This window comes from Colias croceus, chromosome Z (assembly GCF_905220415.1).
Source record: "Colias croceus chromosome Z, ilColCroc2.1".
Lineage (NCBI taxonomy): Eukaryota > Metazoa > Arthropoda > Insecta > Lepidoptera > Pieridae > Colias > Colias croceus.
The window spans coordinates 8,865,366-8,881,598 of NC_059568.1; the positions used below are offsets into that span (position 1 = coordinate 8,865,366).

At 34.7% G+C, this 16,233-nt stretch overlaps 1 protein-coding gene across 2 annotated transcripts in view; it reads left to right on the plus strand.

Moving 5' to 3' along the window:
- Nucleotides 1-14,489, plus strand: part of LOC123705506 (DNA-binding protein D-ETS-3) — a 36,659-nt gene extending 22,170 nt beyond the window's left edge. For both annotated transcript variants that reach the window (XM_045654300.1, XM_045654299.1), the window contains exons 4-7: nt 5,243-5,290; nt 10,009-10,198; nt 10,402-10,610; nt 11,749-14,489. In XM_045654300.1, coding sequence (XP_045510256.1) covers nt 5,243-5,290; nt 10,009-10,198; nt 10,402-10,610; nt 11,749-11,873 — 572 coding nt within the window. In that variant the 3' untranslated portion in view covers nt 11,874-14,489. The remainder of the gene's footprint in view (nt 1-5,242; nt 5,291-10,008; nt 10,199-10,401; nt 10,611-11,748) is intronic.
- Nucleotides 14,490-16,233: the final 1,744 nt, after the last annotated feature.

Below are 16,233 nucleotides of genomic sequence, written 5' to 3' on the forward strand. Positions count from 1 at the left end.
AATGTCAAAATATATCTGCGGGGCTCGCCTTATTGAATCTCGGATTGGGGTCTCGTATTGCAATCAAACGGCTAATGCTAGTGGGGCCACATTTTATTTCCCCTACTCCCATGTACCCGGTAATGCACTGAAATCGATTAATTATCCTTTTATTATTATTTTATTGCCGTTCTGAGCGCATTTCTATTGTTTATCTGTCTCCGTATTTCAAGTTTAAGACGATAATTCTTTGGGTCGTGAAATGTTATTGTTAGTAAATTTCGGATGGCAAAACAATGCAATTTTTTGTAAGAATTTTTGTTTATAAATTAGTCAGCATATTTTAGAGCTTATTTTTTAATAATTAGAAAGGAAATTTTATTTTATTATCTATAAATATACTTGCGCTGTGTTATCTATGCTCTATGTAGGATATTAATATTCTTTAAACGACACAATTTGCTATAATTTTTTCTTTTTACTTGGAATACTAAAATGACCAACACTTTTAATCGTCTATAGCGTCATAATTGGAATACAAATTTCTTCTTTGACGATGGGGCCGCACGACCGGAGGGTCGTGATTTGGCCTTTTGTGTGTAACGCATTAACTCCTTCGAGCCTCTACTAACCCTCAACACCGTACATTTGATGAACAAAACAAATTCATATCACCGTGTAGTAAGATTTACATTCCGTTGCTTTCACGCTTGATCGGCGATTTTGGATTTAGAGCTATCGTAATAAGGACTGTTTCGAGTTAGTAAAAAAATACACATTTACCTCAACGTGGTAGCTATCGAATAAAACTGAACCGAGCGGATATTAAAATAGAGGCTCTTTTGGGAGGTACCTTTTATTTTCAGTTGCTCAAAGATTAGTGTTGATAATGGGTGCGTAATTACAGTAGAAAGGCGGACATTACGAGGTTCATTTGGCGAGCAGAGATCGAAGGGGTTCGGAGTGCCTCCAGAATTAGCTTCGCAATGATTTCGTTAATACAAACACCATACGTGACTCAGGAGGCCTCTTGGAGCTACTCTCCCTGTTACCAGCAATTAAAGATAGACTTCTTTTATGATATACGAGTCTGATCTTTAAAAAGTTCATTTAAAATACCTATACTAATAGGGGGATGTATGACCACAAATTAAAAATATCTGAATAGTTTACTGGAAATACCAATGTTATTGCAAAAGTTATTTTTATTTTAATGAGTTGTAACACTCATGGAAAATAATGTGTAGTAGTAAAGGGAACACGTCGATTATGGAAAAAATCATAGCTTATGCTTATGCATGGCGTCACGCTGTTTCATTTAGCGTTTAGAGGGTTAAATTTTTATTACCCACTGCCACATCTTGGAATATGCTGTTTTTTATTAACTGAAATTTAAGTAAAAACACTGAAATGACAAATCATAATTACGTTCAGACAAGCATACATTATAATAATTAATATCTTAATATTTCGACAATTAGGTGTAATCTAACTTTTAAGACAATATAGGGTGTATTTAAAGCCTGACGCTGCACTACCGGACAATAATATGTAGATATTGTTTAATATTTTTAACACATTTGTAAAAGTTCCCCATGGCCATCGAGAAAATGTCCTATTCAGCCAATATAGTGGCACCATAAATTTCATATGAGGGTGTCGTGTTTGCTCTAAGAATGTATTGTTGACCGAGCAGGGAGGCGACGGAGCGCTTTCTTGGCACCACTAGGGGTCTCAATGGTATACTGAAAATATACTGCAACGACAATTACTGTCTTCCACAAATAGTATAGATCCAGACACGCTTTTGTTGTGTCAATTCTCAATTCTTTAACAATTCAAGCAGCAGACGTGAACCGTCTTATTGTTGATTAAAGCGGTTTCCGTTTTTAATATTGTACATATTTTGCAAGACTAACATATACCATACCTAAAAAAAGAAATACCTGTAAATATGACTCAGCAAATACCTAGTTACGGCCACTATTTATTTTATATGATGTTTATGTTCAATTTTCTTTTCTCAATAAAAAAAGTTTTAAACTCTTTGTTAGCAGACAATATTAAAAATTTATATTGTTAATTATGTATTGAATGCACTAAACTTGACTAGTTGGTTTACTGAAGCGTCTTTCTTGAACTAGTTCATTTTATTCCATTGAAAACAGTTTAACCTGTAAATTCTTATAACGACCGAACGAAGATCAAATTATACCACCCTTAAATGGGAAAAACAATCACATAAACGAATAAATCGGTAGCAGAACTGAGCTCGTCCCATCAATTTCGATTCGAAATGGAAAATGTAATCACTTTTGACGATGCTATTTGTACGTATGTACGCAATGAGTGGATGCTATATCGCGACAAAATTTTCGTATTTTAAAAGCTACGCAGAAAGGTTTTGTCTCTTTACAAGTTGTTCCGCAAATGTAAAACCATAGTACCTTCAAAAACTACAAGAAACACAGTCCTAATACAAGTCTAGTTTTTAAAAAGTAAAATTAATAATGGTCTTTATAAAATCATTGCCTTATATTTATTGGCAATTGCCTTATATTTATGTGTAGTAAATTAGAAAGATGTGTTGCTTGGACCGGTATCTATTCAGCATATTGTAGTTGTATTAAACATCTTCTGCTACTTACGATTTATTTTGAAAGGAACGAAATATAAAGTGATGCAAATGGATTAGAATACGTTTCCGCGCCATTACATCTGTATCAGACGTCAAGAGGGCCAATCATTTCAAATTGCGGCCTCGTGCCTTTTGTCCGCTTATAAATATAATAACTGCATCCGGATAGTCAATGTCAGGGGCAATCAGAGGGAATTCTTACCTTTGTCGTCTTATGATGATTGACGTTAAAATACTTAAATACAGCCTTGTCTCATCCGTCGGCCACAAAACAAGTAAATTAACGTATTGTTCCATAGCTGTTTAAGTTTCATTACGTTTAGATTTTAATAGAAATATAAAATAGACATTTGAAAGTGAAACTTGTTTACGATAATTTTTATTGTTAAAATTTAGGTGACGATACTTACCATAAACAATCAAACGGTTCAAATATTGATGTATATTGAATATTTATAATAGTTTTCTAATAAAGTACAAGTTGAATTAGTCCGTCCATCGATCCCTAGCGGGTCATTTATCATAATCATCTGGATTAGATCGCGCCGCGCCCTACAGGGAACTGTATGAGCCCCCGTTTAACTGCTATTCAACATTTTTTGAATGAACCCTTGCTTAGTCATGCACGTTTCGCTTCTTAACTTATAATTTTTAAACAATTTATTATTGGCACTACATTAAACACTGAATAATAAGTAGAAATGGGAAATAGGTACATAATTAGTATGGCATTTATTGAGGGCTGCAATGTTTTAAGAGTTATAATTATAGGATTTATTTATAAGTTGACACAATTACCTACTTTAGTTTTTTAACCGACTTCAAAAAAAAGGAGGAGGTTATCAATTCGGCCGGTATATTTTTTTTTTTTTTTTATGTATGTACACCGATTACTCCGAGGTTTCTGAACCGATTTACGTGATTCTTTTTTTGTTCGATGCGGGATGGTGTCGAATTGGTCCCATAAAAATTTTATTCGGATAGGCCCAGCAGTTTTTATTTTATGAGCATTTTTGTCTGTAGGTATTTGTAAATTTTGCAAGTGCAAGTTTGAAGTCGGTTGTTTTTAACGCAGTTATCACTTGTGTTCAGATATTTTTGCCATCATTTGAGGCAGATTTAACGGGGCATACACTTTTTCCGGTTCTTTGTTAAAATTAAAATATAATTAAATTAAAGATATGTTTAGTCAAAAAGCCTTCGAGATATTTTGCATAAAAAAACAACAGAAAGGAAAAAAAAATGACTTGGTTTAGAGTTGTAGAGTGGTAGAGACTCTACATTTTTGATCCACCATTACCTATATATTAGAAGTGAATTGCCTGTGTAAAAATAAGAAAATGTGAAATGCTAGAAATATTATTTTACTTCCTCACCCCGTCTACTAGATGATGCTGTGTTATGTTTATACTTGCCGCGTTAAATTTGATATAAGCGGTCTTAGTAAGTGTTAGAAGAGACTTTAAATATGTCGTCCGTCGTTAAATGCAATATATTTTATGAAATTAAAAATACATTTAAAAGCCTGTAAGTATATGAATGTAAAATATAAAGGAGATAGTAGCTTCATTTCTAACAATAAGTGAGGAATCTTTTCTTTTTTTATCTCTTTTTTACCCTTTTATCGCGGAATATTCTTGTCAAACCGACACAAAAAATATCAAATTACCTTTTGCGTTAAACAAACGATAGTAACATTTTCTTTCCCGTTAGTGACTATGGAATTGTAACATTTTTTAAATGCATATAAATGTTCACGTTATTCACCGCCTATCCCTCGATTCTTAAGACTTTATAGCACATTTTGTATTAGTCATGGCACAAGAGTTAGTCACAGTACCCTGCTTTACAACCCACAAACAACATGAGTGTCATTAACAGTTACTATTTTATTATAATATTAACAAAGGCGACTGTTCCCTTGGGGTCCCTATTGTTTCAAATTGAATTTCAAACAATTGGACATTACTTCACCAAAATTGATCTTAAGTTTTGTAGATTAGAGTTCATATTTAATTGAAATAAAATAAAAATCGTAAACATTCGGCTGTTATAACATTCGTATAATTTGTAAGTATTTTTGTACAATACATCCAACGATATAAGAGGTCCTATAGCGAGCAAGGATCTCATTATTTGAATGTTCATTACTTGCTCTGTGGAATGTTCAATTATACACTGCATATTACATTTTCACAATGGATTCTGATTGAAGTGGGTTAAATTTTGACGAATTATCCCAATAAAACGTCAGTTTTTATAAGAAATCGGTTTCTTAGAGACATTCTAAAAATGTAGTCTCGTATCGCGACAAACGGTTAGTAAGAACCCCAAGCACTATCTATGCAAATTTAGAAGCCTACACGTACGGGGCGATCTCATTACGGCTGTTTAAAATGCAATCTATGCACTGTATCTGAGTTTTTTTGGTCCGTGTTGTTGGTCTGTTGTCAGGGAAACTACTATCTTTTTAGTCTAGCCGTGCAGTAAGTGTTATAGAAAACAAACTGTAACACCAAATAGATTATTGTATTTGGCTAAGCCCATCAGTTTATCATCTCCGTGGAAAAATGATATTCGTTTTAATACCAAACATATTGGTAAATTTACTTATTTCTGTTTCAGATCCATATCAAATGTTCGGACCCACAAGCAGTCGTCTTGCTAATTCAGGTAAGATTATGAATATGAGGTCATAAGATCACTTGCCACATTCTTTAATTATAGTTAATACCTAGTCATTAAAGCAAAGATATCTTGATGAACAACACATGAGTGGCTAATAAAGTTTTTAAAGTATTTCATCAATATTTAACGTGTAATTTCGATATATAAAATAACCAATTAAAATTAGGCAGATTAAAATGTTGTGCTGGTCCAATTTATTCAGCACTTGAATCATACATATATGTATTTCTTTCCGCCCATTCTTACCTCAAATAATATCGGTTAATTAAAACTAAATTTAGTCCCTTCATAGGTGAAAGTGGTCAAGAAGCGGGTGACCTGTGAGAAAATAGGGGTCGACAGTTAACACGCGAAATGGCGATAACAGCCCCCGTTCGGTTTACCATGTATTTGATTGGAGATACCGTACAAGTTTTTAGATAAACGATGTATTGAAATGATGGAAATAAATGTACGGACTTCACTTTTAAGTTGCATTTTATATAGATACTCATTAATTCATCAAGTGCAAGAAATTAAATTTATTAACTCCTCATGTCCACAAGATATGGTTAAATATAGACTTGCATTTTAGAATAATTTGCAAAAATAGAATAATAAATAATATGCAAATAGCTCTTCTAAGCGATACATGTTTTTAAGCAAAATATTTATATATCTAATAATAGTAGAACCTTCCAAGGTATTGCTCTCTTCAGACTCGATCAATAGGTTTACCGAAGACTAACGTAAATTAATAAAAATCTAATCAACTTCTAATATGTGAAAAACAAAGTGTATTTTTAATACCATAGTATTTAATACCATAAGTACTACCATACTGTATAAATTGTTTTCATAATTTCCTTGTTCCACGTTTCCTTCCTTTCTTTCAAAAATAGAAGTGTTTGTAGATTGGTTAAATAGATAGTAGTTAAAAGGTCAATGTGTATCTTGATAAAGTTGTGTATTGATTTGCAGGTAACTAGCAATTAACTTCAACATTCAGTGATTTTTTTCCCACAGGTAGGGTTGTCAATTACGAACAATTATTTATACGTACTCGTGCACGCAAGCGGCTACGCTAGATAGTGTAGATAACATTAATTTTATTCTTTTGGGAACGTGCTTCAAACATATATTGTGGATATTATCTGCACTTTACCCCTCGGCAAGTTAAAATGTTAATAGTCTAATAAAATGGTGTCGAACTAAATCGCAGCACGCACTTTTATATTTTCGTTCAGTTTATTGGACCAGGTATTTGTGGTGGATGTAGGTAACTGAAACACTTTAGACGTCAGGCGCTCAGACATCTGTGATGGATCTTCCGTAAACACGGTATTGTATTTCGTACGATGGATAATAAAAAAATATACGAATTTGGTCTAGAATTAGATAATCTACATAGAAAATAATATGAACAAAATGTAGTTTCTTAAGATCGTCGAGATTAGATGTTATTTGGTGGAACCTGGAGGTTTAATAAAATCATAAAGAATAATAGGGAATTTCTTGCATTGATAATATCATAGATTTGGAAACCATCATTCAAATATGTACTTAAATCTACATATAGTATCTACTTATGGTATTTGAGGCTTAATTTAGATTGAAACACAAGGATGATGCAATCACTCTTATTCACCGGCAACAAACTGACACATGATCGGTGACATTATTTGTGTCTACCCTCACTAATATGACTAATATACTACAATCCCTCCACCTTTAGTTACAACTTAATGACTAGGTATTACAAAATTTTACGTTTTTTACGTATACGCAAGGGATATCTACGAGGTGTCAACTGATCGTCACTCCGAGGGTCTATAGGGGCGGAAGGAGAACTCACGCCAGTAGCGACAGAACTTCCTTCAGAATCTGAGCCAACTGGTACCGATTCACTCCTCTATTGAGCTGGCGATGACAAGACGTTTGAGTCATGAGGAACCCCCTGCAATTGCGGTGAATCTTGTTCCGTATCCACAGGAAACGAAGATTCAGTCACCCCATTAGTAGTGTAGTCCCCGAAGCAACTCACATCATCAGACACATGTTCATTGTATTTTTTAGAACCCTTATAAATCAAAATTTGATCTATATGTTTTCTAAATCCGAAGGAAATACTAAATCTTTAGCGACGCGATAAGTGTCTTCTACCAACGCTGTCAACAACAACGCGCGGCGCTTCACCCCGGCTTTGTCTGAATTGTCATCAATGCTGTTAGCCGTGCAATACTGCTTAAAACGACTAATGAATATACTCCATTCTTGCGCGCGGTGGTCGAACGTGAGATTGCTGCTAAATGACGCATTTCCAACAAACGACATATTTCACTGTATTCTTTGCACTTTTTCACGTGTGAATTACTATTTCCTCGTCGCCAATTATGGTATTTGAGGCTTAATTTAGATTGAAACACAAGGATGATGCAATCACTCTTATTCACCGGCAACAAACTGACACATGATCGGTGACATTATTTGTGTCTACCCTCACTAATATGACTAATATACTACACTACTATAAAAATAAAATAACGATTATATTATATACGCAAGTACATAATGACTGTGCCGTTACGCAGAGGTGTCAGGCGCGTCGAGCGGCAATTTACGTGAGACAATCAAAGCCACGTGGCAGCCCTGACTGTAATTACACTGCGCATTTCACGCGGGCGCAGGCCAACTTACCTGTGATCGTGATTTGAACAACGAAATGGTAGAATGATTCAATGTGCCCGTGTAATATTATTGTGGCATTTTTTCCGGATTTTTATAACAGGCGAATAGAAGTCAATTAAATAACTAATAAGATTAGGATACAAAGGAGAGAAGAGGCTATGTCCATTTTCAAAATTGTCAATTGATATATTTTGTTACACTAATTACTTTGGAGTCCATGATATTCGCCTTGCCGGGGCGCAATCGCCACCTAGCAAGGCGATAGACGCGGGTTCGGATCCGGCCTCGTGATAGATTTTTTTATATTTTTTTAAATTTCTCATTTATAAAGCATTGTCTACTCCCTACCTAAGTATACTTTCAAATTGATAAAAGGTACTGGTAGAAAAAACATAGACAATTCAAATTATTTTAAAACAACCCTTCATACAATATTAAAAGTTCACTATAGCAATCATATTAAAATTTAAAATTTCAGGTCAATCTCACTCGCCACTTTAAAAAACTGTCCAACACATGGCAATATGTTTTTCCGAATAAAATAGTGATTTACAAGCAGCGAGGCTCAGAAGCGAAGGAACCCCCGTAGAAGCATGTTGGGATATTGGGCGGCCATGTCACGTGTACGCACGACTTGAGCGAAACGCGATCGTCTAGCTAGAAGTAGCGTCAGAAAAAAGTTTGAAGCTCAACAGAAGAGAAACTCGTACATTTGTTGTTTTGTAATAAGTGGTATTTTTCTAAGTATTGAGTATAAAAGACACATTTTTTTGGGAAATCGTAAATTTCAATCAGTTATTGATGAAAAAACGGTAAAAGGTTTATGGATATGCAATACAAATCTTCAAGTTTTAAAACCAAATATATATAACCATTGACTTGGTAAAAAATCTGAATAAAGTGAAAATGAAGGATGAAAAACAGTTTGTTCTCCGCATTTATTATAATTTATCCACTCATTTTCAAACCGACGCGGACGCGGACGCTTTATTTAAAAAACATTGCAATGCAAATTCAAAAGATTTTGTTTTGCAACAGATAATAAAACAATTTCCCTTGAAAAAAAAGGCTAATTGTAGATGGGGACAGTACTAAAACGGCGAGTTCACACGAGCGTGGCATCTCGGTGATTTATACCATGATCGATTATGTTGAAGTCACAACGTTTTCGCTCGCATCTCGCTTCGCTTGACTCATTGTCTGTTATGGCCCATCGATTTTATTACTCGCAATTAATGATGGCTTGGGGTTTGATGAGAAATACTGCATGTTGCTAAATCACTGTCAATGGTATATAAATATTGTAGGTATGGACGGAAATTACATAATTATTGTTAGAAAAAATCCAAAAGCTAGGAACAATTTAATCTGCGTGGTTCTTGTTCAGATGGTCTGATCAGGTAGGTAGGTACCGTAACATTACAGTACAGTACAGTCTACATAGACTAAACGACTTCTAAAGAAAATCTGTGAAATTTCAATAGACGTACACAAAGTTATAATTCATGGACATAATATGGTTTACATAATAGTTTAGATTCTAGGACACAACACAAACGGGTAAAAAAACCTTAGTAGTTAACACACTTAGCAATCGCTTATGTTGTTTGCCAAGAGTTTGAGTAAATCGAAAAGCCACCCAAATAATATTAATAGTGCCGTGTCAGCGTGTAGTCGCGTTATCCCTAATCGATTCAAGGAACTATTACGTATTGTGAGCAATGCCTCAGGCGCGGCGTAACTACCGCTTTATGACTGCGTAATGATAGGGTTGCTGATGGTGAAATCTTTCAATATTATATAAGCCATTAGGCATTAGCTATATTGTCTGTGGTGCGAGTTTTCTCTTTCATCAACAAATGACTCTTATTTTATGATTATCGTTTTTTCATTTTATATGATCGTTAGAAACCTAAAATCCTATAACGTTAGGTATTTAAATCGAGAAAGACGTAAAAACTGTAGATTTGATTTTTCTAAGAGGTTCACTCGGTTATACTTTTATGTGTGGGATCTAGCAAAATCTATCGTTACAGGCTCAGGTCAGATCCAGTTATGGCAGTTTCTTCTGGAGCTACTGAGTGATTCGAGCAACGCAGGCTGCATCACCTGGGAGGGGACAAACGGTGAATTCAAACTGACGGACCCCGACGAGGTGGCCCGGCGGTGGGGGGAGCGCAAGTCCAAACCGAACATGAACTACGACAAGCTGAGCCGGGCTCTGAGGTAACGTCACATTTGCGGTAACGGTGATGCTATTGCGATGTCCATGGGTACCCATAATACTGTATGTGCGGTGCGATTTTATAGTCCCTGTGTGTCGACAAAATGTTTTCCGTATGTCTATATTTCTTGATTATTGTATTTATGGCCACAGTGCTATCACAATAATGATAGGCAGGAGAACTAATCGAGCCAACTCTGTACAGATATTACTACGACAAGAACATAATGACGAAGGTACACGGCAAGCGTTACGCGTACAAGTTTGACTTCCAAGGGCTGGCGGCTGCGACCCAGCCCGCCGCTACCGACCAGGCGTACAAGTACCAGAGCGACTTGTTCATGAGCTCGTACCACCACTCCGCCAAGCTGTCGTCCTTCATGGCGCCTCACGCGGCCATGCCCACGTCTACAGGTAATGTTGTTATAATGTACGGTGAGCTTGCGAATTAATACCTTGTGTGCACTTAATGATTTTCTAAGGAATTCTGTGGACAATAAGGACGATGAGGTCATAGTCAAGAGGTAGGAAAGAAACTTAACTAACTTTCATATTTCGTGAACCAAGTACTTAAGTAGTATTTATCAAAACTTTTTTTAACTACAAAAAGTAAACAGACTTTAAAGTTTTTAAATTTCAAATATTTTCAAGCCAAAAGCGGAATTTACAAGACAGTGTAAAGTTATTTTAAGCTAACAGATTAAAAAAGTTGTCAACAGGCCAGTTTAATATCATGCACCCTTCAAACGCAGTCGGGTGTAATCTGCATTCGGTGCTAATACCCGTACACTCGCTAGCACAAATATTAGCACGCTCCTCGAAACGGCTTGTCATCGCCACTGGTTTGGCTTCACTCACTTGACTTAATGGAATAAATATTTTGACTACGATAATTTACTGCGACACCTTATTCTGTGCAGGAATGTATGTAATAAACCGGATTTTATAAGATGGTAATGCTATTTATTGGTTTACTGGTACATATTTAACAATTTAACGAACCGAATTTATCTACCTACTTTTACAAATTACGGATGTTCATTCAATTTTTTCAAATAGCTTTTCGATGTGATTGTACACAAAATTCAATTTATATATTTTTATGTTAAAATTTTTAGATTATGAATTAATCTAACTTGCAATGTATAAATAAGATAATCATTCCAGAAGTCCTTGGAAAATCATTACAAGCTAGCGTTGAAGCGAATTTGCTATGAGCGACTGACGAAATAAAAATTTGATTGTGTATCTTTTTACTTTGTTTATTTTTGCTTTTTATACTTTATTTATTTTAAATTGAAACATTTTTGGTTCAGGTATATTATTTTAATGGCATGTAATGAATACCGTCATGCATTTGGCTGGTTAATTAATTGCGTTTTAGATAAGCAAATATAGCGCTCGCAGGCAGTCTGCAGGCAATATACCCAGCCTAGTCTGTTTGAGGCAAATAGTGATATCCGAAGCGAGCGGATATTGTTGTCCAAAATGCAATTTCAATCGCAATTCCAATTTCACATGTTAACTTAGGTTAGAAACCTTCTTGTTGCAGCTTCGATATTCCCATCAGCGTCATGGAGTAATTGGGGCGGTGGTGGGAGCAACCTGTACTCCCCCCATTCTATGGCTCCTCCCCACGTGGCGTCGCACCTGGGATCGTACCCGCACTACGCATGACCAGCTTTTTAAACACTTGTGTAACGATTAATGAACTTCAGCCGAGTCATTAGGAACGCAACTATTTTAATCGTGAATTCATGAAATTATCTTCAATAATTCTCATATTTTCATAGCAATAAACTGTACCGTCTTATGTCTGTAAAATAACACAATACGAACGAAATCAGTCTATGTAATGATTTCGTTCGTATTGTGTTATTTTACACAATAATAGTCTTGTAGTTATGCGTTAAAATGATTGAATGTCCTTTTGATTCGGTAACGACAATAGACAAAGGAGCAAGTCACATAGCAGACTATTGATAGAAGCTACACCGTGCTACGCGACTTGCTTCTACGCCCAGAGCTACGAAACAAAAACTTAGAATCGATGGTTATCTAACAAATATGATATTTTCTTATATTTCAATATTAAATTACAAATCACAACCATTAAGTTTTGGGCTTCAAGATATATAACGTTTTTATTTCTAACTGGGTTGATAATTTCAATCGCCGATGATGGAAGGTAAGTTTGTAATTTGTATTTGTGATTTAAAAAATATGACTTTTATATGCAAAAAAACGAAAATATTTTGGGAGAAAGGTGCAAAAAATAAAGAAAATAAATAGATTAGTTTAAATTTGTGGATTTTTTAATAATATTTTAACTTTGAATATGCGGACTAAGATAGAAATGCAAGAATTTCTATCAGACATTTTACCCTGAGTTTATTATTTTAAAATTTTCGTTTTTTTTTTTTGTTTATTGAAATATATTCTTACCTCTTGTAGATATATTTTATTGAAAATAACTAGATTATCAAAATACATTGAAAATAGATGAAGCGTTCTGAAAGTTTCGTGACGGCTGCAGTTACATTGAAAAATAAACTGAAAATGTATTTTAGACGGATGCATTGTTTCTGCTGAAATTGAAGTTTCACACCTTCTTCACAATGTGCAGCGTTGGGCAATCACGATGGTCTAGAGGGCCTAAATACCTTTGATCGGCCGTCATTATAAGTGTTTATTCATAATCGCCGTAGCGGCGGCAAACATAGACGATCATTTGTTGGGCCAACGCTACCCATTGTGAAGAGGGCCCAGTAGATGTTTAACCATAATCGCCGTAATGGCGGCAAACATCGACATCAATAATTGTTGGGCCAACACTGGCCATTGTAAAGAGGGCCTATAAAATATCGGTGGGCGCAAAAATCGACGTAACGGGTGCCGACGGGCGCAATAAAACTGTTCACGTCATTGTCAAACACGCATACTTTGTCACGCATTTGATTATGTAAAGACGTAGAGTGAAACTCATTTTTTTCCCTTTCTGATGCCAAAGTTTGTATCAGTCCTATTAGTTGTAGTATTTTTTTCAAATATCCCACGTGGAATAATTCAATTTAAGAGTTTGCGTCGTCTGTATATAAAATGCAGTTCCCTTTACTCACAGATCTTTATTTCATTGTGATATATTTATTGTATCTACGATAATAAATTTGGTTTATAACTTTTATTTATTTCATATAAAAAATGTCCTAATTATATTTATTTGTAATAAAAATTATAGTTTTTTAAACTTCTTAGACGCTAATCCCAAGACTAGTCTTTTTATTAAAATTTTTGTAAATACTAAATACTCTTAATTAAGTACAACTTTATTTATGTAGGCTATTGTAATAATTCATTTTTATGTGCCCTATAATCAACGTAATGTAAAATAAAGGTGCATGACAAATTCATATTATTAAACTCTTATTAAACATAACAGTCAAGCTGTATTTGCTTTGTTTAATTTAATATTATTTTACAATAACAAAAAGCTTCTTGTAAGAGGGAAAACTGAAATATAAAAATGTTACACATGCATACGGACGAGAAATGTCCATTGTATATAAATTAGGTATGATTTTAAAGTGCAATCGTATTAGATTCGATAAATAGTTGTATCATTTTATGTACCTAAAATTGTGTATTATATATACCTATAGACTATTGTATTAACATAATAACGGGCCTAGCATGCTCGAATAACTGTCTAACATGATCCAGCCAGCTACGATTGACAAGGAACGATGCAGGCGTCATTTGCGCATGCTAGGTTTTAGGGTGCTCGTGGCGGGTCATGGATGGCATTCGGGCTCTGACATCTCGAAGGTGCTGGAAACACGCTCGCCGTCGGATCGCGCACTATCTACATTTGACGACGAGCGATATTTTCAATCACTCAAAGCGCTATCCGGGTCTATTGCAGCATAAACCCTTACTATATTTCCAATAAATAATAAATAATAGAATGTTATAAGTAACTAAAATAAATGTAATTAAATATTTAATTTATAAGTTAACTACGAGTTTTTAGCTAATTTCGGCAATAGGTAACAAACCAACGGTAATAATTTACGTTCATATCATTCCAAAGTTAGTTTAATTATAATAATAGTTACCCTTATTGTGATGATATAACAGTATTCCAGTCAATAATGTGTAGAGATATTTAATTATTTAATATTTTAATTTATAAAGAGTTTTATTTAAATGCATGTGTCTAATAAACATTTAGTCGTAGTGTCATTGTATAGATGTTATTGTACTTGCAAAATGAATAAAGAGAAAGGAAAAATATATTGTTAATTTATTGCATCCCCTACCTAACCTACCTAACTTAAAGCAGCGAATTTTCATTCAGTCGGCGAAGTCATTATTGGAATAAATTAAATAAAATCCACTATTTAAAATAAATAGAAACTAGGTACCTAAGTAGAATATCATAGAAAAAAACAACATATTTCAGGTCATTGACAAACATAAGCTCCAAAACATTCATGCTTCATTATAACGTTACAGTATTCACAACAATACTTTAAGGGCCGAATTTTCAATCCTTGGTTAATATATATTTATCCATCCAATAAAGTATTACACGAACATTTTAAAATGTCACCTGTAAACTGTCATAAACGGACAAATAGAACACAATTTGAAATGGTAGTTTAATACGTTATTCGACGAATAAGTTTTAACCAAGGATTGAAAAATTAGCCCTAAAACAAATTAGAATTATTGATACTGGATTTCACTTCAATACTCTAATTTTGTACTTTTATCACCTCGAAGGCTACGTAGTGCCTACGCGACGTAGCTGTAGGCTACGTAGCCGTTTAAAAACAAAAGCTCATACTGTGCAAAAATGAAACATTTAATCATTTTATGATTCGCAACCACAAAAAAGAGGCTATAATAATTACATAAATAAATAATGCTACAGACACCTCTCAAAATCAATATGAACAGATTACGATATAAAAGTTACTTTGAATAAACACCTATCTATACGTCACTATAAAATAAAAATGAATCCCAAAAATGTGTTGGTAAGCGCATAACTCGAGAACGGCTGAACCGATTTCGTTAATTCTTTTTTTATAATATTCCTTGAAGTAGGAGGATGGTTCTTATGGAGAGAAAACGTAAACATGTACCACGGGCGAAGCCGGGGCGAACCGCTAGTGTAAGTATAAAAGTAGAATCTTTATGGAAAATAGATTGTATATGTTTATATTGCATTGTGATTTTATTATTTTATTATTTATTACCCGCAATGTAAACCAGAATAGACTTTTGAAATAACACCTAGCGCCCTCTATCATTTATAAGTATAATCAAAGTATGAACGGCATGAACATATTTTGCTATTACTGCCATCTATCCTAAGGCCTTTTTTATTTTGGTTACCTATGTAGAAGAAATCCTCAACCGTTCTGTGCCTCAACCTAAAGCCTGTCCCAGACAGACGCGGCCTGCGGTGGCGATCTGCTGTTGCCTTCTTGCTTGACCGTGATAACAATATACTGCCGCGGCCGCGGTGGCGGTCATTCTAACCTACAGCGGCACATTAGCTCTCGAGTCTCACCTGCAAGTGGACGTTAGTAATGGCCAATCGTACGAAGTTTTATTGCCCATATTTTGTTTTTAATTCTGTTGTTTTTTTAGTATTTATTTAGATATTTATTTATTTGGTCAACCAACATTTGTTTACAATGATTCTTTAATATAATTATTATATAACATATAGTTCTTGCGATAAAGTAACAAATAATTAGAGGTTAACACAGCATGCGCCAATTATACAGAGCTATTTCTTAAGAGTACGTAAGAGTAGTAAGTCTTTATGTGATGTATCATACAAAACTGGGTAATTTTGAACTGTTTGAATAAACAACTCAGTGTTTATAGGCATAATTTCACGCGGTACACGCGGCCTGTTGCAAAAATTTACAACTGATCGCGTAATGACCGCCTCATGTCCGCGCGCTCATTCACACAGAAGCGGTGGCGGAGAGGGCGGGGCTTGCGGCCGCGGTAAGCC